Consider the following 25,872-nt stretch of genomic DNA (forward strand, 5'->3'; position numbering starts at 1 on the left):
TGGCTGTAAATATGGCTCAGTATGTGCTAATGCCCTGGAACAGTTACAGGCTAAAAATATAAACGAAAACCCAGACTTACTTTGCTCTGCTTTAAACTTTAGCTCAGCTATAGCTGCTTTTCTTGCATCTCCGGCAGGAAACTTTTCCTCAAAAGTAGAATAGTTTCTTGTAAAATGTCTCTCAAAATTCGACTTTTAACAAGGCTGAAGTCGCTTCTCATTCACCAGCTTCTTGTTCAGATTTTCCCGTTCCACCTTAAATGGTGCCTGAGGTGCCAGAATGTAACTGCTGCACGATTCAAGGTGGAACTGGAAAATTCACACAAGAAGCTGACTTCAGCTTTGTGACTTGTGTTTACAGTTTCTTGCTGCAGATTAAATGTATGGAAACCAGCTGAGTGCTTATAAATGCAAATAAGTCAGTTTGTCTCAAATTATCAATGTTCGTCTTAAATCTTTCTCTTTACCTTTTCATTAGCTACTAGCTAGGCAAGACCATTGTTGCTATGGTGACCTGCAGTCTGCAAACCGATCTTCAGGGTTAAAGGTTGAATTAGCAGTTAGGCATCAACTTCAGCGCTGAAGACCATTTCTTTTTAAAACTGTTAGAATGATCAGCAGAGCTTTATTTTACTGCAAAGGAAGATTATTTTATTTTTACCTAAAAATGTAGTTCTGCTGTGGAGCCACAACAAGGCAGTAAAAGAGCTGCATGTTGCCGACCCCTGACCTAGGCTGTCTAAACATGTTAATGTCAAAAAAACAGATATTTCCATCTTATTTTCTCCTTTAATAACTTGCTTTCTCAATGTTGCCCTCGTATTTGTTTTAAAATACAAACAACTTATAAAAGCCGATTTCTTTTTACATTATTTGCATTTTGCTTGTGTCACAGTTCACCATTTAAAGCAAGCAAACACATCAACGGGAGTGTTCTTCAACTTTTATTGGTCGTCTGATTGAACAAATCAATAACACACCCTTAGTGGACATTCACACACAGTCGTTTTAGAAAGAGAAAATTAATTTGTCCTTTTAAAAAAAATAATAATAACAGGCAGCAGATTCACTCACTGACAAATGACAACTTTCTCTGACTGACCGAAGTCATCTGGACAAGACAGGGTTAATATAGTGAGGAGAGTAGAGTCACACAGAGGAGAAAGGAGCGCACACTGAGGGAACTGAGGCAGCGTTTAGTTATTCACACTCTCTACCTGTTACAGACCCCAATATCTCTGACAGTTTCAGTCACTCGCTCGCCTGCACAGTCGCCCACCTGCTCTCCCTTAGACTATAGACTGACAGAGGGACAGACAGAAACAGACAGAGAGAGGGAGAGAATAGGAGGGGCTGAGAAGGTGATAGAGATTACTGGGTTGCAGAGAGAGAGAGAGAGAGAGAGAGAAAGAATGTGAACATAGAGAGAGAGAGAAGAAGAAGGAGAGGGGAGAGAAATAGAATGAGAATGAAAATATGCAGAGAGAGATAAAATTAGAACATAAACAGTTAGAGAAAATGAAAAGATGCAGGAGGGGGGAGCAGACAGAGAACTCAGAAACAGAGAAAAAATGAAAATATATAGGGAGAAAAATAGAAAAAGAACAGAGAGTGAATGAGAGAGAATGAAATTATGGAGAGAGAGAGACAGATTTGAAAAGAAAGAGGGAGGAGAGGGACTGAGAACAAAGTGAGTGAGAGAAAGAAATAATGAAAATTTGTAAAAAGAGTACAACAGAAAGAGGGGAGAAAGAGAATGAGAACACAAAGAGAGAGAGAGAGGAAGGGAGAGAGAGTGAGAACATACAGAGAAAGAGAGAGCAGGGAAATAGAATGAGAACATACAGAGAAAGAGAGAGAGAGCAGGGATGTAGAATGAGAACATACAGAGAGGGGAGAGAGAGAGAGAGAGAGAGGAGGAAGAGAGACCAAATGAGAACGTATATAGAGGAGGAGGAAGAGAAAGATAGAATGAGAAAATACAGAGAGAGAGGAGAGGAGAAGAGATAGAATGAGAGGACATAGCGAAAGAGAGAAAGGTGAGAGACAATAAAAAATACAGAGAGAGAGAGAGAGAGAGATAGAATGAGAGGAGGGGGAGAAGACTTGAGAGAATATAATACAGAGAGAAAAAGGAAATAATTTAATTATGAAGAGAGAAACGGAGAGACTAAGGACCAGTCTCATTTCATTCCTTGTCTTAACCACTTAGCCCTTACCCCTCCGTTTGGGGCATTCACATCTAGGGGTAGGGTGTCCCAATTTTTGTTGAGATGGAGGGGTAGGACGAAGTGTTGGAGCTTCATGACCTTCCAAATGGAGGTTTTTCAGAGGCTCACTCCAAATGGAGTGACATGCGAAAAAAAGCAAAACAGGCAAGATGGCTGCACAATCTACCAAAGAAACCCACAAATGTGAGAATTTTATCTGTTAAAAATTTATAATAACCATTGAATTATCTTAATTTAATGTTGTTTCAATGTTATATGGTCCTTTTCTTCATAATAAGCATAAAAAATCACTAGTAGTAAACTGATGTCTTGGTAGCTAGCTAGCTAAAAGCTTAAAATTTGAATGAGGAGCTGGCGACTTCAGCTTCATATCACCACAGAATTAGGAGTGGGCGATAATAAATAATAATAAATAATTTTCAATAAAGGATGAAAATGTGATGGGTGAGGTATAGAGAGGTAGAATGAGAGACACAGTGAGTGAGAATAAGTGAGAGAGAGAATAGACAGATTAAGAACAGAAAGACAGAGTGAGATAGAAAGATTGAAACTATGTAGAGAGAAAGTGAAAAAAGGATAGATATAATGAAAACAAAGTAAAAGAGAGAGGAGAAAGATAGAATGAGAACACAGAGAGAATGAGCTCATGGAGAGAGAGTCTGAGAATTTGCTCAAAATCCAAGCATGGACGAATTTGTAGTATTTAAGAGAGAAGAGTGGTGATAAGAGAAGAGGTACGAGTGTGGGAGGCAGCGTGGACAGGTGTGGCATCCAGGTACGTAGGAGTGAAGGATAAAAAGAGAAAGAGAAAGTGAGGGAGTAGCCTTAATGAAAAAGATGGAGGTTTATGTGTGAAAGCAGAAGGACAAAAACATAATTAGTGAAAGTGGGCAGGCGTGGAACATATTGCGTGTTTGAGCACGTGTGAGCGTCCCTGTGTCTGCAAGTGTGAACTGTGACGTGTGTGTAGGCTGCGGTGGCTTTAGTGGGTGGTCTTTGACTACGCGCGGACCACTCCGCATTGCTGTGGGGGTGGCGCGGCGTTTGCTAATGTGGTGGGCCTTGGAGCAGGGGCTTTTACTGCTAGACCTAATTAGGTGCATAACAAATGTGTTTGACCTCAACCAGCAAGGTTAACAACACAAACACTCTCGCTCATCCGTTGTCTCTCTGTCTCTCTCTCTTTCATCCTCACTCTGCCTTTGGCAGTAGAGAGAAGGGACAAGGGAAGGAGAGGGTGGAGAGAAAAGGAGTAGGGCAATATCTCAGTCTTCATTACGATATTGGCCGTTGAGATACTGATACTGCAGAAACCTTCAATATGCAATTAAGCCTTGAATAAACATCAAATATTCTGTTATGTGCTGTGAGAACCCTCACCAACCTCGCTCATTTCCTAATGTGGGTGTTTTTAGAGGGTGTGGGTGTTTTTAGAGGGCATTTACATGATCTAATAAAAGTAAATAAATTGAAATAGTGTTTTCAAATGTGTTTTGCTGTTATAAAATCTCAGAACTTCTCTTCCTCTTAGATTTTATTTAAACTACTTCTAGGTTTTTTAACTCTTTGAAGTCACTGTTCTAACTGGTGATAACAAAGCCATAATGAAATTCAAGATTATTTCGTACTCATAGCTCATTGATAGTGTGGATTCCATCCTCTCAACCAATACCACCTTTTTGTTTGCAAGTAGAACAGGAGATGTTTGGTTATGATTTGAATTTGATGAAAAGTCATTATTGTGTATACCAGTGAGGAACCCCTGGAGCCTTACAGGCCTTCAGAAAAGGCCTAACGATTTCTAGAAACTAAATAATACATGCCTGTAATTTATTGTTCACAGAACCATCATACTTGTATTGAAAGCGCAAAAAGAGTTAAAATCTTGAAATGTCCGATCAGATTTTTTTTTCTTATGGTATCTAGGTAGACACACCAAAACAAGCTCTCTCAGTTGGTTAGGCCTTTAGGAGCTGGCCAGATGGCCTTGCGCATTAGATTAACTACAAACATAATCAGGACATGACAGTAAAATCAGCCAATCACTGACTATGAGTACAAGCGATGGTCTAATCAGTTTTCAGTCAAACTTAAAGAAACATCATGTAACAATTTTACCTTAAATTAACAGCTTCAAAATCATTTTGATGGTACACTGACTTATAATAGGGAGAATGGCGTCTTTGTCATTGCCACTCCAGCCCTGGAACTCCTACTGTAGTGCTATGTAACTTTGGAGGAGCATGTGAAGCCTCTTGTGAGAACTGCGCAATGCTTTACGGCACCACTTCACACACAAACAACTCAGCTAGCTATAAGAAGCTAGCTCAGTATTCCCAGCATGGACATCTTGGCAGAGGCTGTGGAGAAACCGAAGAAGATGTTGTTGAATGAAGAGAAAAAGACAGACTGAGAAAGAGACCAAATAAGAGTAAATCTCTGACTGGAGTTTACTCGCTGGTGAGAGATAAAAGGAAAGACATACACCTAACATCAAAATAACAAAAATCTGATAGCAGACTGTACAACCCCGCCGATGGCTATGTTTACATGCAGAGATTTTTGCCAATTCATTCTGCTGATAGATTAAGACTGGGCTGTTTATCTGCACACTCTACTCAACAATCTGATGGAAAATTCCTGTTTTTCAAAATTAGTGTACACGTTACCATAACAACAAGCGTTACGTGAGTCCAGTCAGAGCGAGACGAGCGGCAGTATGTTGCCGGAGTTTTCAGTTGGCGTTTTTAATGTGTTCTATGGTAAAGCCACTGTTGTTCATTTGCTCTTATACTTGTCTGAACAGCTTGTTACTGTGAGTTTTACAGCCACCCGTCCTGCTAATTATAAGTCTTTTAAAGTTTGAGGCATAAACTTTCCAGTTTTTGCTCCAGTCATGATGAACGTTCGAAACTTATGACACAGATGCACTTGTGCAGAACATACTTAAACCTTCCAATTGGGAATAGTTAAAACTAGTTAGCAGGGACAGACGGATACAGACATTTACATGGCTATTATTCTTCTATTTAACGTATTATTTATGGCATTATCCTCGTTCAGTTGGAAAGAAGTTGTATTCAGAATGGCCTCCATTGGACTTGTCTATTCCAGTAGAGGGGTTTACATGGATGTGTTCTATGCTGACTGAGCTAGTAGTCAGATTATTAACGGATTGTTAGGCTTCATGTAAATGTGGCTAATGTTATTTATGAAAGACTGCGACATATGCTATAACCTTATCTGTCATCCCTGTCTCACAGTTTTGTAGTTTTTCCAGATGCCAAAAGTCATCTAACCCCAGTCCCGTTTCAGGCTGATGTTGTGCCGAATTCCATCTCCCCGGCACAATTCAACTCCCAATTGGGTGCACGTGCGTCATGCAGGCATGTGGACGGACGCTGCAGATTACACTAGCGATTTTAGTTATTTACACAGAGAAACATCAGAAATTGTGAGGGTAATCTGTAGCATCCTTACGCCTGCATGATGCGTGTGCATGCAAAGGGCAGTCGGATTCTGTATCCTTAAGCCCGTCAACAAATGCACTTATACAGCTGTCCTCAAAGTGCAATTTGTGTTTTATGACAGTGGTTTAAAAACTCCGTAACTGTAGGGGGAACCCAAGAGTACAAAAGAACAATTCTCGCATAATGCTGCTTTAAGCGGCAGCAACATTCTTTTATCTCCGTTTTTGTTGTTTTATTCATTTTATACATAATATGTAAACACCAGATGCCTTTTACATTGTGTGGAAGTTTTACAATGAATAGATTGTAGTAGTGATTCTGCATTACTTAGAAAAAAAAAAACTTTTTATATTAACTTCCATTATAAGTTAAGAATGTTTTTTCGTTCTCCTGAAAAGTTACCATGTTGGAGATATGAGGCTTTTGTCTGACACTGACAATGTGTTAATATCTGTTACAAGCTTCACATAAAACATGTGGTATCCCTTTTACGAGCTTCACATGTTCTTGTTTCGTCTAGAAAGGCCACCAGCATTAGCTTAGCACTAGTACCCTATTAGAAAACCCAGCAGAAATTTGAATTATCCTAGCATTATCGAGTTGTTTTTTTGTAGTTGGTGTTGTTTTGACTGAGTTTTGACGTTAATGGCCCAAAATGAAGGCCTTGCTCTAATAGTCATGGCTTGCCACTGGTGCGTACAGACTTGTTTTGGGGAGAAAATATTTTCTTTGCATTTTTGCCCCATTTTGGTAATTTCTTGCCATGACTCAACCTGTCGGTACAGAATGTAAGTGGAATGGAAGTGTAATTCCTTACAAAACATACTAGCAAAACAAAAACATAATTCTCGACTTCCAAAAACTGTGACATTAACAGATGAAGCTGAGAAAGACTTTTGTTTTGTAAATTGATTGATTAAACTGATTTGGAGATATTTAAGTGTAAGAATCTTCTAATAACATAACTGTAGTATAAATTATATTTAAGTAGTTTATAGCTGTAGTATACATGATATTTACTTAGTTTATATCATGCAGTGTGGTGTTAGGAGAGAAGTCCGCTAGCTCTCGGTTGGCAATGGAGCGGAACCCAGGACGTGGGCTCCTCAGTGCCCGCCTGAACCCTCTAATGAGCCCGGAGCAATGCCACGGCAACCTGTGACTGCCACAGGGATTACATGCTGCCCTGTAATTACTGTCTGCAGCCTCCAAGGGAGGACTGGCCCCAGTGTTCCTCCTGTGCCATACTGCCCGGGCATTGGAGTATCATGCTGCTGGCTCATTCGCTGTCTGCAGTGCTTTCACGATGATTTCTGACATAAACATGATATATTGTTGTTTTTGATTTACATCATATATGTAAATGTGCTTACATAATTAATTTACATACATAGTTATGTAATGAATTACATTTACATTCAATTTACCTTTTTATTACTACATTTTCTATTTGTTTTGGTATCAAACAGTGACAAAATCACAGTTTGATGGCGAGAATGGGGTTAAAACGGGGTAAATGTTTTATGAGAGTTGTACAACTGGAGGAGAAACATGAGGAATATTCATGTGTAGAAGAAAAAGTAATAGAGAGATGAAGCTGTTTGAATAGCAGAGAATGTGGGTTAATAAATTCATAAAACGCATTCAGTAAAAGCATGTACGTTCATTCTTTTATTCTTCAGACCAGCGCACAGAGGAATACTCTCTACTCTGAGTGTTCACTGGTCATGGAAGAAGCAGTAAATACTTTGTGGAGAAGATTGATATAAATTCTCAGTCAAAGACTCTAGATAGCAAGCATACATCGGTCTGCTGGCTTGATAAGGTCGGCCACCTGCTGACTGTACGCCACTGTGTGGTCCACCCTCGGACCACCCAGATTCTTATCCTGCGTTAAAGGTGTACCTACTTTTTAACCTCCTCAAAGATTTTCGATGGACATAGCCTTTTATTTTGGAAAATAAACTAAGAGAAATATTACAAACTACTGAGAGAAAAAAAGAAAATGATGACTAGGCCTAAAAATGTCATTGCTGACACTGCACTAGATTTATGATACTGCTGTTAAATGATTTACTAAACTAATTTACATTTTATAGAAAGAAAACAATGAAGGAAAAGTAAGTAAATCGGACCGTGAGTTGAAAGTGAGCAAATGAAAGTGGCATTTTGTCTAATACTCTGCTCAACCACCAGTGGGCCGCCTGGAAAATGCTAAACAAACCAGTGGCCTGCTGTCCTGTTACTATCTGGGAAGATTTGCCTGGCTTCTCTGCTCAGTCTGTCTTTGCGACTGAACATTTAAATGGACAGTACGTGGTGCTATAACTATAGATTTACATATAAAAGAGCTAGATAGGCAGCACTGCTCCAGTGACGCAGTCTCCCCAAACATGGGCGCCTGATTTTAAGAGAAAGTGGGGAAGCTGTTTTTTCCAGGTGGAGTGTGGGGTGGTTTGGCTGAGGGTACTAGTTTCCTTCAATATTACTTCAAACTTAGTTGGAATTATGTGGTTACTTTAGGCTGTCTGATGCTAAAATCTGAACACAAACAATAGACAGCTACAATCATCCATCATTTTGTCTAATTCCTTTCTTACAGCAGATTACACTGGTTTAATCATATAGAATTGTGTAATAATGTAATGAGATCCACATTTAATGATTTTAATGAAGCAAAATTCTTAAATGCTGAGGAATGTTTGCTAATTAGATGTTTAGCTAATTGTTTAGCTGATTATCAAACTAAACTGTTTAATTGATTAGCTGTTTAACTGATTAGAGAGCTGGACCGTTGCTGGAGCAGCTAACTAATTCAGTTTCTGTGCAGAATGAACCCAGTTGAACTTATTGAATTGAATGTAATTGAAATATAATTTCAACTTTATCAGCCAGTATCTTGAAAAAAATTGGTACTATTTCTATTCTTTATTTCTATTAACTACTTAATGTTCTTTGCAGAGACAGTTGGCTAACTAACTTTCAAGTAATGCTTGAAGACATACTTACATACTAATGTCAGTCGCTCTTCTTACTTTTGCATGGATACCTACACTTAAAATGTCTTTCCACGGCCCTCAAGTTGGGTTTTCTTGTAGCAACATGTGGCACCTTTTGGCATTTTTGGTGTATCTGAATTGTGTGTGTCCATTGAAACACACGTTCAGATGACTCTAAGGTGGATTTGAGAGGCTTTAGCACAAACCTCTGGTGTCCATGCCAGCTCGAGTGCATGCTGTCATTAAAGCAAAAGTGAGACAAACCAAATACTAAGAAACTCTAAAATTTATATAAACATTCAAAGATTCTGAAGCAGAATCTTTTCCCTCAAATATAATGCTGATTATATTAGTTGTAATGAAAGTGAATTGAATTGGACAGGAATGCAAAATGGAAGCATTTTCTACCGTGGTGTCAGACTTTTGGAGCCCACTGTATATAACAGACTTGACAAGACACATTGTACCTAAAGAACAGAGGAACATTCTCCTGTCTTGCTCTTGGTGCTGTGGGCCTTCACTGCTTTCACTGTGTCCCTGTCTACTGCTGCTGAGTTGTAATGATGAATCTGAATAATTGATCAGGTTTTAATGGAAACTTCTGTGTCTTACTCTTTTAAGCAAATGCACTGTGCACTTATAAATACCCAGTACAGTAATCGTGTATAATGTGTGTAGCACTGTAAATCCTGAATGTCATCTGTCTCTGACTCACGAGATTTACTAAGTATCATGAAGCCTCTTATGAAAAATGAAATAAGTTCTTGATTGTAGATTTCCTATCAGTTAATATTACCTACTGGTAGTATAGCCATAAGTTTCTGGGACAAATCTGGAACTTTCTAGACTAATTATAGTCAAACATTTGGAATTCTGAAGTGTATAGGGATACATTAGTAGCACAGTCAAATATGGAATTAGTTACTTTTAAATTCAGTCTAATACATTCTGCCTGAACAGCTTAAAATTCTGGCATTTCTCAGAATCTCAGCATTTTTATGCTTGTTTAACTGTAAAAAATAGACAGACGTGTGACAAATATGTACTGGATAACAGTTTAATTGGTAATTATTAAAACAAGGCTTTCCTTTTCATTTTCTTGTCTATGCAGATGGGCCAAAAGGTGCTTTCCAAACAGATCAACACCAGAGAGCCAGTAAAAGGTGTGCTGATGTCCTACACCGTTATGGACCTGCGGATCCCTCTGTCCTATGAGGTGGGGCTCACGCCCATCACGAGCTTTGCCGCTGGAGACACCGTCACCCGGATTATTCAATACTCTGAACGTGAGTTATTGTGACCTCATTTGACCTGATCATTATGGCTGAACGTGATGAGCATGGTGGAAAACAACTTCCACCAACAAAATGAATGCTATTCACAACATTTCCAACTAGACAGTGTTGGAGCACTTTGTTCTTATTGCATTAGCATTCATGCACATACAGTAATAGTCCAAAGCTGGGACACATCTTATGCATTTTATGTTGTTCCTCTTATTAAAGACATTTGGATCTAAAGACTACTGCTTGAATACAGACACTTGTTTTTAGCACAGTGTAGTAGTGATCTCAGTTTATGTGTGCTTGTTTTAACCCCTTAACATCCCAGGCTTACATACAAAGGCATATTATTCAGTAACTACAGATACTTCAATGCAAACTAGTTCATTTATTCTTAGGTTATAGAAGTGTGTAAACCCTTAGGCCTGCAGGCTGGCCTATGGCCTGTTAAGTGGTTAACCTGTCGGAAGAGGATCGTAGGTGGCTCCTCGTGAAGCTGTTGGAGGGAATGCCAAGAGTGAACAAAGCTACATCAAGGCAAAGTGGGGCTGCTTTGAAGAATGTAAAATAGAAGATACACTTTATGGTTAAAATCTGTGGACACCCCTCTTAATGATTGAGTTTCTGCCTCAATATCTGGCAGCCTGATGGACAAATCTAGATTTGGTGGATGCCAGGAGAAAGCTACCTAGCAGAATGTATAGTGCCAGCAGTAAAGTTTGGTGGAGTAGGAATAATGGTCTGGTCTTTTTAGGCTAGGCTCCTTAGGTCCAGTGTATGCCACAGCATACAAAGATATATTAGACAATTATATACTTCCGACTTTGTGTGCTGTTCCAGCATGACTGTGCCCCTGTGCACAAAGCAAGCTCCATAAAGTCATGGTTGGACTAGTCCAATGTGGAGGAAATCTAGTGTCCTGCACATAGTCCTTACCTCAGCTTCTTTGAACACCTTTGGGATGAATTGGAACGTTGAATGCGAGCCTTCTCATCCTACATCATTGCCTGACCTCACAAATGGTCTTTTGACTGAATGGACAGAAATTATCACAAACACACTCTAAAATCTTGTGGAAAGTCTTCACGGCTGTGGAGAAGGGGTGACTCCATATTAATGACCATGGTTTTGAAATGGATGTCTAGCAAGCTCAAATAGATGTGGTGGTCAGGTGTCCACATACTCAAATACTTTTGGCCATATAGTGTAGCAAAAATTAAGAAAACCCTTCTATGAGTAGATGTGTCCAAACATTTGACTTGTGCTGTACATTATAACCTTTGTTACAGTCTTGCCACTGTTTGTAAATACCGACAGAGCTGAGCCCATTTTCTCTGTATTTCCTGAACATCAGCCCACTTCATTAGCTCCGAACATTAGCAGCCAAGCATGGAGCTCCTGTAAGCAACAGTGGGGTAAATGTGCTGATGTTAATGGCATGCAATTTGTTATTGTACAATATGGATGCTTCTGAATTGCTCCTCAGGGCTACTGTTAAATATGCTAGTGAGAGAAAGCCATGTGTCTCTGCCCCAAAACATGCTCCGAAATTAAAGCGCTACTTTATGTCCTCATTTCACCTAAAATAAGACCTGGCCTCCTGCACACTGGTGCTGCTGAGTGGATATTTTTTAAGGGCCTTCTTCAGTCCCTTTTTTGGAAAAGAACAGATAATGCTAATGATTATAGGACTATTCTATGAAGAAATCTTTGCTGCCACGGCTGCTTTTTGTGGAGCAGAAGACAGGAGCATGGGGCACATCCACGCAGCTCATCGAAACATTGCAGGGCAGTGTAGAAGTTCCTCTTTTTGGAAGCACAAATGTTGTTTAAAAGGCCAGTTTTGGGTTCAGTTGCTGAAAGCAGGGGTTAAAGTCTACAGGCTGCTGCAGGCTGCTGATCTACACTGATGTATGATCAGCTCCTCCCTACCCAAACCTTACTCTTAAATGAGTAATAAATAGAATTTTCCATTAAAACTTGATGAAATATTTAGAAAGAAATGAGTAATTTTGAAGGTGGTGGGTGGTGAACGTAATGCAGCAAAAAAGATTGGAGAAAGGTGTTTTTTGTAGGTGAAAGATGGGGCGTGCTGTTTACATGTTGCTTTACAGCTGGAAGAAGCCATGCAGTCAAGTGTGATATTCTGGTGAAAGAGTGTCTGTGTTTTAAACGAGATGGCTTAATCTCCTTGGACTGCCCAGCATGCTTTCATCTTCCTTCAGCATTGTTCTCACTGGTCTAATACTGTCATAGAGCTCTGCTTTAAGCATGTGAAGTAGCTGGTGATAACAAAAGCATAGTGTAATTCTACATGAATTATTCATCACTCAAAGCTAATTGAAAGTGCAGAAATTCTATTTAAATATATATAATGTGTAGGGTTGTGGTGGAAGCTGAAGTTGACGTTTAATAGATTGAAAGAGATGCACCTTTTAGAAAATTGGAACACTCAGAAACGAACATACAGTTGTATGCAAACATGAACACCCCTGTTTGAATTACGTCTTTTGTTGATTTTTCTACGTGAGAATAATAAAAATAAAATAATAAAATAAAAATAAAAAAATAAATAAAATAATAAAAAAAAGTAATATTTTTTTTTCTGCAAACTTTAGCGCACAATTACAATTTATTTGAGTTTTGTGCAGGCTATATTTTAATTGTTTTATGTATGTTTGGTTACGTTCTTCAAATGATAAAATGTGCATAAGTATGTGCTCTGTAGATGTGTTAACGTAAGCCCTATTTGGGCTCCCGAGTGGCGCAACCGTCTAAGCGTTGGCTCTATCATCAGGAGATCACGAGTTCCATCCCTGGTGATGCTACAGCCGTCTGTAGCCGGGAGTCCGAGAGAGCACAATTGGCCTCGCTCTCTCTGGGTGGGTGGGATGGCTGCCTTTCTCCCCCCATCACTCACTCAGCGCGATGCTAGTCAGCCCAGATGTCTGTTAGCTGACGTAACAGATCTGGCAGTTGGCGCTTTCCTCCGAGCACGTTCAGCTGTCCAATGACGTTGCGTGAGCGGCAGCTCGAAAAGAAGCGGTGGCTGGTTTCACAGGTCTCGGAGGAAGCCTGTGTTAGCCTTCACCCTCCTAGCGTTGATAGCGTCGTGTGTGTGATTGGGGGAGTCCTAACTAGCGGGTGGAATTGGAGACAACTAAATTGGGGAGAAAATTGGGTAAAAAAATTGGAAAAAAAAAAAAAAACATAAGCCCTATTTGAGTAGTTTACCAGAGAAGGTTCAGGAATGTAATTTGTGCATGATTTGACTGGCCAATTTGTACAGGATGAAAGATCTTTGTAATGTCCCGAAATTACCCCAAATAGCCCAGGTTGAAACATCATTGCACAGACATTTACCTTAGCAGTATGCGACAAAAACACCACGCTGTGCTGCAGTAACACCATGCTATGTGGCTAAATGTTAAATATGGCACAACAAAAACAAAGTACAACACTGGATGAGGGAGGAGACTTCACATCTCATTTTGGTGTTGAGTGACAACCATCATCAATAGCAGTTCTAAATGATGGTGCATAATTCTAGCATATGAAGGAATATACACTGAATTGTTGTCAATACCAGTCGTCTTTTCATGTACTTGAGGATTAAGGAATAGGCACCATTTGCCTGTTTTTTTTTTTTCATTATATTAGTGTGATGCGATTCAAACAGGACTGCTATCACTGACGGAGCTCTGAGTCTGGTGAAATATAGAGGGTAATTCACTTCAAAATGATTACTTAGCAAATTTGTAAAAACCTTGGACATGGCAGATTCATACCGGATTAAAATCATGGATCTTGTCAGTTCTCACTTGAATTACAGCACCTCCCCAGTGGTTTCTCTGTGGTATCTATAGAAAGATGCAACCAAAAGAGCTTTTCCATTGGTTAGTCCTTAATGAGCTGGACAGAGGGCTTTAGACATTTATTTACCTACATAATGAGAAGATGATAGTGAAGTCAACCAACAGTGTTTTGATTTACAATATGTGGGATCAATGTTGTGTGTAAAAATGTCACTTCAGGCCTTCTGGAAATTTTTAGACTCGTCACTAACTGAGAGTATGAGCTATAATTTGACCAAGTTTCAGTCTGTTTTTCTATGCTAGGGCCCCTTACTGAAGGGGTCACCTTAACAGCTACATACATATATATATATATATATATATATATATATATATATATAATATACATTAATGTCTGTTACAGGCTTCAGACAAAACATGGAATGTCTTTTACAAACTTCAAATATTAATTTAGAATGGTTGAGAAATGTTAATATGCACTAGTAATTATGCACTACAGAAGCAAGCAGGATTGCAGAAGTGGATTTTTTCGACATGAGTTTAACACTTATGGCCCAAAATTAAAATAAAACATATGGTTCATGTGCACCAGCATTATCATAGTGCTATCATACTATTCGCTACTAAATCGTATAGAAAATTACATATCAGTGTTGTTATGGCCTGAACTGAAGACCTAACCTCTTTAAGAACTGGGGTGGCCTATTTTCAAAGCAGTGGATCTCTATCAGTACATCATTTTAAATGTGTTAAGGATGTTTTCTAATACTCTCTTGTTGTTCTTTTTGCAGCCTACACCTATCCAAGACCTTCAGGTAAGATGGATCATGTTCTCTTTTTCATGCCTTTTGTTGCCCTTTTTTCTCTCTCTCACTCTCTCTCTCTCTGCAATGCTCCCTCAGCTTTCCAGTTCGGTTCAATTAAATTCAACACGACTCCACTGGCAGCCAGTTCGCAGAGCTTTGCCAAAGTGCCACAATTAAAAAAACATAGATTAAAACAGATCGGAGGACAGTGGAGCAAATGAAAGAGGTGGGATGTAGCGTGGTGGGACGTGAATTGTCGTGGTGGATTATTTCGAACCCCCGGCGCAAGAATAATCCTGTTTCTTTTTTAAAAATGGGGTCTAAACAACTGCAGAAGGCATGAATGCGAAAGCCCCGAGTAATTAGTCGCAGTATCATGAGTCATTTTCTCATGCCTGGCAGTCTTTCTTGATGTTCGAATAGGCAAAGGATATTTAAGGGCCTAGAAAATGGGCAATTGAAAATATGGCTTCTCCTGGATATAACAGACGCAAATGAGAGGAGGCCTTTTACACGTGCTAATCAAGTTTAATGCTGTGTGTAAGTGAGAAATATAAAAGAAGAAAATGGATATCATATCTCCTTCCCTTTACTGTAGCTATTCTGTCTCCCCTCAGTCTCCCTTACTTTTCTATTTCCTTCCACTCTTCACTCTTCCTGAAACGCCCCAGGCTGCTCTCGCTTTGTTTTAATTCTCACATGCACCCATATTTAGAGATTAGCACCCACATTCTCTCTCTCTCTCTCTCTCTCTCTCTCTCTCTCTCTCTCTCTCTCACAGATCATGTTTGTGGCTTTGAGGATGTGCGGATATGTGGCTTCTATCAGGACCGCAGTGAAGTGTTTGATTGGACCAGACAGAACCACTTGAGTCAAAACCCAAAACGCTCAGTCAACACAGGCCCCGACACGGATAGGAGTGGAACAAAAGAAGGTACACATAAACACATATGCAGTGCTGTGCCAGAAACCATCTTTTCATATATTGAATTTGAAGTTAATCATTTTTCAGTGCCAGGAAAAAGATAAAACATATGTTTTTTTTTAGGATTTTAACCCATTTTCTCTGTATCTTTTAATAATTTTTTGAACTTCAGTTGTGGAAACTCCTATTTTTTCACTTATTTTCCTTTAACTATCCACTTTCTTGTGCATGTGAATCATCTTTTGAAATTCAGAAATAGATACTTTTATAGACACCTTTTTAGATGTGCATAAGAAAGAAATTTGAAAGCAGCTAAGGTGTGTTTGGGTAGTGGGGTAGTCTCTTTGAAGGGTAGCAATGTCCGCCAGAGCTTTGGGAACAGCTTTTGTTGGGAACACACAGCTGTCACTGGTTGGTTGGGATGGGAGAGTTAAAATAGCAATAGAGTGCACAAAATGTAAAAAGTGGACAAATTAAATACTAAGAGATTTGATATTATACTTAGTCTTGAATAACCCATACTTTACTGGAGATTAAATAAACTAAAGGGTGGTCTCTGATTTTTGACACAAACTGAGTTTCCTGTTTATTTTTTATGTGTACAGTTACTGCCCATAGCCCATCTGTTGCTGCACAAGCAGTTCCCCTTTACCCTGTCCATCAATAAGGGGCCACCATAGGACCAGTGCTGATGCATTTTGGCTACCGCTTTACATCACAGATTTGTTTGTTATTGTTTGTGGTGTGTTTGTGATAGGTTTTTGTTTCCCCGCTGGCCTGAGAGTATTTTTCATAATTGACTGAGAACCAACTGAAAGACTTTGCAGTAGTGGTTTTAGAATAGGCCACAAGCCTGCAGCTTCGCTCCGTGACAGTGGAGTTTGACTAGGCCGTGAGCTCTGGATTTCGCACCACAACAGCTAAGTCTGACTAGGCTGAGTGCCAGGGACTTTGCACTGCACCAAGGAAGATTGACTTGGGTATGAACCAGGGTCTTCGAACTGTGGCAGTGGAGTTTCAAGCTGGGAACTCTGTGCCTCGTCAGGGGAGTTTAACTACGCCACAAACCAGGACACCATCACTGCAACAGCAGAATTTGACTGGGCCATGAGGAAGGCGATGTCCCACATGCTGTGAGCTCTGGACTTTGCACCGTGACAGTGGAGTTAGACTGGACTGTGTGTCGGGACAGGTTCACTGCGACAGTGGAATTTGACTAGTCCACAATCCAGGGATTTTGAGCTTGACAGCAGAGTTTGACTACGGCATGAGCCAGGTACTTTACAGAGGATTTTGACTGGATTGTGAGCTGGGAACTCTATGCCTCATCAGGGGAGGTTAACTACGCCACAAACTGGGACACCATCACTGCAACTGTGGAATTTGACTGGGCCATGAGGTAGGAGATGTCCCACCACAACAGCAGAGATTGGCTAGGCCAGGAGTGTCCAATCTTATCTGCAAAGGGCCAGTGTGGCTGCAGGTTTTCATTCCAACGTAGCAGGACAGCACATATTCAGTTGTTTGAAGGCTGAGCATCTGATTAAACAAGTGGAATCAGGAGTGCTTCAGCTCATTTGGCTGAAAACTTGCAGCCATGTCGGCCCTTTGTGGATAAGATTGGACACCCCTGGACTAGGCTATAATCTGGGGACGTTGCACCATGACAGTGGTTTTAGACTGGACTGTGTGCTGGGACACTTTCACTGCGACAGTGGAATTTGACTAGTCCACAAGCTGGAGACTTCGTGCTTGACAGCAGAGTTCGACTTCAGCATGAGCCAGGGACTTCACACTGAGACAGCGGCATTTACTATGGCACGGGCCCGGAAACTAACAGTTTCTCTCCATGCCAGCTGGGGAACTGTGTTTTTGTGTATTTACGTATGTTTTGTTTGCCGTTATTTGGAATTATAAAGTGTCCTTGAGTTAAATTTATGTAGCAACTGACAACATTTCTACTTTTTTCTCTTCTGAGCAGAAAAGCACTCAGTATATATCGAGAAAAATAGCCTCCAAGTACATTCAGCATGCTGTTTGATGGTCTAAATCTACTGCTTTGATGTGCGTCCGTAACCGCCTCTGTCTCTATTACAGGTTATTACATGTACATAGAGACTTCACGGCCACGACAGAAAGGAGACAAAGCTCGCCTCCTGTCGCCACTCTATAACGTCACAGCAGCCAGAGGCCCCTCCGGCTCCAGCAGAGTGCCACACTGCATCTCATTCTTCTACCACATGAAGGGCAAACACATCGGTCAGTCCCATACCTCTACTACAGAGAAAGTGTGTGTGTGTGTGTGTGTGTGTGTGAGAGAGAGAGAGAGAGAGAGAGAGAGAGAGATGAATAAGTTATTTTGAGTATAAAAAACCTGGAGCTGTAACTTAAAGTGACATCTGTCTGCTCCCACTGTTCTAAAGCAGCTAGGTGTAGATGTGTGTTATTGTCTTTTGCTATTTGGCACTTTCCCAGAGAGGAGGCCATACCGGAGGAGGACATCTGTCACACATCTGCCACACTAATGTCGCTCCCTCAACCCGCAAGAGATCAACACACACACAAACACTCCGACACACACACACACACACACACACACACACACACATGCTGGCGCGGTCGGGGGTTTGGCACAACAGTGGGAAGAGTGTTTGTCACTGTTGCAGTCTCCGCCTCCTCTCATGTCTGTCAACTCATCAGCCGCCTCTGTTCACTCTCAGCAAGTTCCATCACACTGACTGAGTGCATATAATAGTCTGTGTGTATTAAGGGCAGATAGCGGAGCCTCCTCTTCAGAACCAGCACGTCTGTGGGTGGCCTCTTGGCGTAATTTGAGTCACATCCCATAGGACTCCATTCTGTGAAATATTTTAGTCTGACAGAGTGTTTTCTGGGAAATGTCACATTATCAGGCTGCTGTATGTAAGTGTTTGCAATAGTGATGATGAAAGCTGAAAATGTTGGCTTAGTTTAACATACGGTTGTATGCAAAAGTTTGGGTGCCCCAGTTAAATTACTGTTTGTTCAATGTGAAAGTAAGTGCACATCTTCTAAATGGAACACACACTGCAAAAATGGTGTCTTGTCAAGTGAAATTCTCTTAAATCTAGTTGATATATTTAAGATTTCTCATTTTGAGATGGTTGTGCACTTATAAGATAATCAAGCTTATTTCCAGAATTTTTTACTTGTTTTAGGTCATTTTATTAAGTAAAATTATCTCACCGTACAGGCAGATAACTTAGCTTGCTTCTTAAAACAAGCAAAATTATCTGCCAATATAGTGAGACAATTTTACTTGCTAAAATTGTTTAGAACAAGTAAAATGTGTCTAGAAATAAGTTAAATAATCTTAAATTAAGCTTACATCAACCTCAAAAGAAAATATTAGAAATATTAGATTTCTTGACCATATTTAATATAATTTTACTTGACAAGATACCATTTTTTGCAGTGTATGCACTTTTTAACGCCTAATTACTGTTTATTTGCTGAATTTAACGTGCTGGGGGGAAAACAACATAACAACATGTGGCCTGTGCAAATGTAATGGCATATTTAGATATTATTTTTTGTTTTCTTCCAGTATGTTAAAGAAAAGGCATATTTAAGTTCTGTGTAAAGGATGTATTAGCTTATTTTCACTTGGAAATTTGCCTGGGGGTGTTCAGACTTTGGCATTGCAAGTCATGTACTTAAACACTAGAGGCACTTTGTTGGATTGTGTGGTGGGATATACACAATCATATTCACAATTACTACCAAAAGTCAGTGAACTACAACACAAAATCCTTTTCATATGCTACACTAATGTTTAATAGTTCTCTAGTGTGCATTTTCTTCATGTGGAGCTGAAATACATTTGAATCAAGTAAAGTATAGACTTCTAAAATCATGCCTCGTTGTAGTTAGCAAACAAGGAAATAAGGAACTCTACATCTAAGCTGTTCTTCTCCATGGAAAAGCTTAAGAAAAGCTTAAAAAAGTGTAAGTATAGTTTAATTTCATATATTTTAAGCCCTATTCAAGCTGGATTAGTTTTACTGGTGGAGGTCCTGTAATGTAATCTGTGGGGGGATTTGACCATCCAACTCATAAGTAATAAAGGATCTGTGTAATGACCCTATATTACCCTGGATCGCAATATCATCGCATGGAAGTTCAGGACAGGTCAGGTTCATGCAGCTAAATATATGTGGCCCAAAAACAAAAACAACAAAAAATTCAATACTAGATGAGAGATCACATTTCAGTGTGGGATGACACTCACTGTCATGACCTTGAGGATTACAGAATTTGATCAGATCAAGCTCCGTTTTTTTCAGTTTAAAAGTCACCAAAAAGAGAAACCACCGTTTTTACTGGGTTTTGTAATGACGGTACTGTGATGTTGATTCAAACAGGACGTTTGGCCAGATACAGAAGGTAATTTGCTCTAGAATTATCACTTAGCAGTCTTCGTAATGGATTAAAGTCACAAATCTCCTACATTATCTTAGTTTTGGCTCACGATATGTCTCATACAACAGTCAGCAAAACGAAAACAAAAGAATGTTATATGCTATTTCTATTTATTAAGACAGCGATTACTATTATTGCTTCATTTTACTTATCTATTTTACATTTTCATATTTATTTCAATGTTTTTTTTCTAACAGGTTTACTTTTTCTTACTGTTCAGTGCAGTGACCCTGACTAGTGGCTTATTGCCTTCAAATAGACCTTCAGCCTTCAGTGGAAAGTAACAGTATGTTCACTTTCAGTGCATATTGCTTAAACTGGCTCTAATTAGACTCCATAGGAGGCATTTCAGTGGGATTCTGAGGGCGTATGGTCACGCTGCCTGCAAAACATTCACTCTGCCAACTATCAGTTCACATATTAAGAACTGGGAGTTTTTTGAGAGCCAAGTAGACCATCTAGTATGTGTGTGTGTGAATCCTTTATGATGGCAGGGTCATGTAAGATCAGCAACTGATTTACGGGGACCTGAGATGCTATCAGTCATTTTGTTAACTCTTCATTATGCAGTGCTCCATCACATTGCTAGATCCTCTGAGTAGATCTTCCATCTACGTCAGCTCCCACGCAAAGAGACTGATTTATGACTCTGATGGCTGAAACTTAGAGCTATGTGTGCTGCTGACATAAACAGCATATTGTCATTGTCGGAACACACCTTGTATCGCTTTTTATACATTATTTGAAAATACCAGCTGTTTGGTAATTTAATGATGAATGGGCTTATTTGGAATAAAATCTTTTTACATTAACTTCCATTGAAAGTTAAGTATTTTTTCTTTCACTGTAAAGTTGCTATATTGTTCCGAAAGTGGCAATATGCGAATACTGTATGAATGAAAAATGAAGTAATGCGATAGATTATGCAAAGCACAAATGTCTTTTTAACCCTTACACTTTGCAGTTATCCTCAGCAGTTAAAACAGCATGGTGTTAAAACGGCATGATTATACCTGTTTCTCACTCATAGCTCATGGAAACAAATATAGAAATTCTGTTGAAAGAGCAGATTCGAAAGTTTGAGCCCAATCTAAACAGTCAAAACATTTATGTTTGTAAGTAGAAGAGGAGATATTTTATTATGATTTGAATTTGATGCAGTTATTGTTGTACTTACAGTTTTGTTTTGCAAAAAGACAAGCTATTTACGTTTTTGCCACATTTTGTCATTTCTTAAAGAAATGGTTTGGCAAATAATCAAATGCTCACAATATTCCACTTATATCAGATGAAGATGATTAGCTAAGGCATGTTTAATGTCCAAATTTTGCTTATTTCGTTTAGTGCTGGAGCTACAACATCACTAACAAACAAGTCAGGAGTTGTTTGAATTTTCCAGAAATATGTCCCCAAAACGTCTCCCAACGCCCTCAGAACCCTCTCATCCAGGTCTTTGTGAACTTCACTGTGTAGCTGAATCCAGCAGTCAGCCTATTTTATTACATTTGAATTTTGTGTCTCATTACTTACCAGGATTATTTTATGATATCTTCTTATGAATTCTTGCCTTCCGAGCCTGTATTTCCTTCAGGAGATGCAAATCCAGTTAACTCATATCTGCTTTCTCTTTGTCACTTAGCTTTCATTTTCTAGTTTGTCTCAAGCTTGTTGATGGCGCCTGTTTCGCTGTGCCTTTTAAACCCTTAGACCCTAACTGTGCCTAGAGTGCAGTTAATAGTCAGAGCTATAGTTTGCGTGATTAGCTATAGCTTTCATTAACATTCATTTCATATGCTTTATGAGTGCACACTTCACTTGTATGTACATCTGGCCCTTGGACTGTTCCCCCTTTTTCTCCTCCCTCTTTTTCTGTCGCTCCTTCTTTTCAAAGTTGCCTCTTTCAGAGATCTCATCTAATTATCTGCCATGTGCCACTCACCAGCCAGGCTGCAGGGTTAACACACGCAGTTCTCGTATTCTCTCAGCCTTTTGAAAAAACGCTCACACTTCCTGCTCCAGGCCTGTGCTGCTTATTTCAAAGGATATGTTTTATTAATTCCATTGCTATTTAAGAGACAGAGCAGACAGCAGATCCTTAATGAAAATTATAATTGAAAGGCGAATCACATTAATCACGATCAGAATCACCCCGGGGTTCTTTTCTCACATGAAGTGCACACACAGGTACACATCACACACACACCGACCACCATGGAATGAAAGTGGTGATGCCAGATACAGCTTTAACATTCTGCGTGACTCATTTAGCTGTCTAGCTGTATATTTTGTTTCATCTGGACTGTCTAACTACCATTTTTTTAAAAACTTTGCTATTTAACTTTTTGCATCTTTTGATTGATGGTATTGATACACAGGAGCCATTATGTTCCTCTGCTGGTTCTCTGATGGTCCTTCACTGGTTCTCTGATGTTAAAGCAATGGTTCCTCTATCCAAGGGTGGCCCACTATGGGGCCCACATGCCAAAGCTGGCCCATGAGGATAATTTTATACTACATTTAACTTATTAAATTATTTAATTTCCATTAAAATTGCAATTTAATATACATTTTTTTTTACCATTTTAATGTTATAAGATCTTTAAAAACTCATAATTCATAATAGTTAACAATTACAGAAAATTTCATTATAGTTACTGAATAATTCATAGTTATTACTGAATATTTTATAGCAGTTACCAAATAATTCATAGTATTTGCATAATAATCTGTAGTAGTTACTAAATAGTTCATTATAGTTATGAAATAATTCATAGTCATCACTGAATATTTATATATTGTAGTTGACAAATAATTCAAAGTAGTAACTGAACATTTCATACTAGTTACTGAATAATTTGAGTCTTTACACTGTAAAAAAAAATAAGAAACCTGCTCAACTTAAAATGATCTAGTAACTGATTATATGGCTTTTGTTGAGTTGACTCAACTTGAGGACACCAGAGTTCACCCAACTACATTTTCTTGGAGACATGTAGACACTGGAGTGCATGTAAACACTGGAAAGTCACCAATTATCCATAGGGCCTACATGCATAGTGTGTCGCCACAAAACTAACATTAACCAATTAGAAAGCAGTCATGGATGTTCCCTAACTAATAGCATGTCCATAGATTATCTGTAAGGCCAGACCATGATTCCATCACAAACTAACCCAGCTACTTTCACTCTGATGGAGAGCCATATTTTCACTGCTATCTGCGTCATAAATCATGCCTATAACTAGCATCTTTGTGTCAGATCTGCATTAGCATCTCTAATCACCCTAAGAAGCTCAGGCTTCTCTGCTTGGACCCAGTGTTGTGTGATCGCTAGTGCTGTGTGCATAATCTGCTAATGATTAGGTTTAGTGTTGGCATGTGGGCAGCGCGGTGGGCGCAGATGCTAGGTTGAGAGGGAGGCACAGCTGCCTGAGCCCTCATTACTCTGGGCATCCTGCAGAGGCTCAGACATGGCCATTAGCAATGTGAGAGTTAAGCTTCACGCTAGCCACGCGAGCTAAGCATTAACAATGTCCCAAATTAGCCACATGAAAAATAGCTCAGTGCTGCCTCTGCCACCTTAACACTGGATAACATTAGCTCAGATTTAGCAGGGTGAGACTCTGAGTCTGTAATAGACACTTCATACTAGAATTAAACAAACCCTCCATTAGCAGTATGAGAACAGGGTCTGACACTGGCTGCCCTACACTAGCGCTAAAAAGCACAGCTCCAATACATAAAATAATGTTTTGACAGAAGCAGCCTCGCTGGCATTGAATCATCTCACTGTATATCTCCCTTCCTTTTTATTAATCACACTTTGGAAAGTGGAGGCGGCGAGTGGACATTGACTGTGAGGGGAAAGAAGAGAAGAAGCAAAGAAACAGGACGGTGAAAAGATTTTTGTAAAGGAGGCAAAATTACTGCTATTTCACCATTAGCATTTGAAGAGCCTGAATGTCCAGAAATATCTGAGTGCCCTACACTGAGTTGATAGTATTTTAGGAGTGTCTGCCTCATACATATACATACTGGCCATTTTATCAGAAACGCCTGCCATATAGGTGCACTTTGCATGTTTAAATTACTGACAATAGTCCATCTTTTGCTGCCCAATATATCAGTCCCACTCTACCCCATCCATCAGTGGACATTATGACCACTGCTAACACAGCAGGGACACTGACTTGGTAGTGGCATGTTAGTGCATGTAACACTGATACAGCAGTGTTCCTGGGTTTTTTACACATTCTAGGGTCACTGCTAGGTTGCGAATAGTCCACTAACCAAAAACATTTAGCAAACGTTGGACCTATGGTCAGAAACTGACCACTTCTGAAGAATTAGATGATGATTAAGTTCTGCATGGAAGAAAGATATAGTCTGTGCACACCTAATGAAGGTAAGAGTGTCATAATGTGATGTCAAATCCATTTGTTTGGTATGTAAAGAAAAATGTGGAGATTTTTTTTTTTGTTCATCACACACTAACTTCTTGCTTCCCAAAGTCTAAATATGTCAGGTGATGTGACCGACCATATATTCAGATTAATTAAACTAAAACAAAAAACAAAACACAACTATTATTGTTATATAACATTTACAAACAAAACTTTGGCTAGACCTGTCACAATTATTACATAATTGTCTGGTCACAGTTATTTCAGATGATTGCAATTATTTAATCTGACTGCAGTCATTTTCCTCAGTCATCAGATTTCACAATAATATTAAGCCACATGTTAACTGAGTACGATGGGTCGAGGCAAATAAATAGAAATAAAAGAAAGCAGTAAGTACATTTACTGAGACATGTCATGGGACTTGTGATAGCAAAAAAAGCTCTAACTTCTAACTTGGTGCCTAAGCATGTTTAGAGGGCAGTGCAAGTAATTTTGTTTGTTAGCTGTGTAGCTAATGTTAACATTTTTTACCTGTATGCAAGCAGAACAAGTGTTTTTTGCTTATATTTTCACTCTGTGTGAAATGTGTGTGCATGGGGTGCTGTAGTGTCAGAGCAGTGTCAATTCAACAGTACTACCAGTGTTAGTTACTAAATAAAAAAGTTAGGAAGCCAGATGGCTAATAAGCCAATTTGGTCATGTTAATAAATGCATAAGATGAAGAAGAAAAAATAAATCATTAATCACAATTATTTATTTGACAATTAATTGTCAGCCAAAATGTCATGATCATGTCAGTCTTAAGTTTACCATGATTCTGTATTTGAAACCATATTTGAAATCATAACGTTGCAAAATAGGGCAGCTTTAAGTGCAACTCATTGAAAAACTTTTGTCTGTAAATTCTGATTTCCTCAAATGTCATGCAGCACAGCCAATAAAAAAGGACTTTTATTCTGACATGCTTTTTAAGAGTGTGAAGGGTATTGGTATACCCCAAGAGACCTTCATAGTGCAATTCCAAGGTCAACAGACCATGAACCAAGGCTGACTAAGTTAGACATTTTTCCGATGAAAACATGCAGATCATGTCCTTTTTAATAAGAACTGTTTATCATTTTGAAAGCCCTTACTAGTCAGTAGCCCACTTCAAAAGTTTTGTTGTTACTCTGATTTAATAAGTGCTCACTGATCCAAATCGTGCTCAGAAGGTGTCAAGGTGCATCTATAATAAAAGGCAGCATTGTGCTTCTTTTATACAGTGATAGACAACACAGTAGCACAGACTGTTACTCCACATGCTGATCTGTTTCACTCTGACCAACATGAACTTCGTTGGGCAGACTTTAATAAGTTAGAAGAGACAAGGCAAAAGTCTTTGAATGTATCACAGATGGTGTTAGGTAGGATTAAGGCCTACTGTTTCTATACAGAATTCGATGCTTCAAACAGCTGCGACTACTGCACTGAAAAGCT

General features: G+C 39.3%; 1 protein-coding gene across 1 annotated transcript in view; it reads left to right on the forward strand.

Annotated features, from left to right (window-relative positions):
- Positions 1–25,872, forward strand: part of LOC118811099 (MAM domain-containing glycosylphosphatidylinositol anchor protein 1) — a 323,781-nt gene that overhangs the window by 247,330 nt on the left and 50,579 nt on the right. Inside the window, exons 12-15 of the mRNA XM_036575308.1 lie at positions 9,812–9,986; positions 14,590–14,613; positions 15,386–15,538; positions 17,627–17,788. Of these exons, the coding sequence (XP_036431201.1) occupies positions 9,812–9,986; positions 14,590–14,613; positions 15,386–15,538; positions 17,627–17,788 (514 nt within the window). The remainder of the gene's footprint in view (positions 1–9,811; positions 9,987–14,589; positions 14,614–15,385; positions 15,539–17,626; positions 17,789–25,872) is intronic.

This window comes from Colossoma macropomum, unplaced genomic scaffold, assembly GCF_904425465.1.
Source record: "Colossoma macropomum unplaced genomic scaffold, Colossoma_macropomum, whole genome shotgun sequence".
Taxonomy (NCBI): Eukaryota; Metazoa; Chordata; class Actinopteri; order Characiformes; family Serrasalmidae; genus Colossoma; species Colossoma macropomum.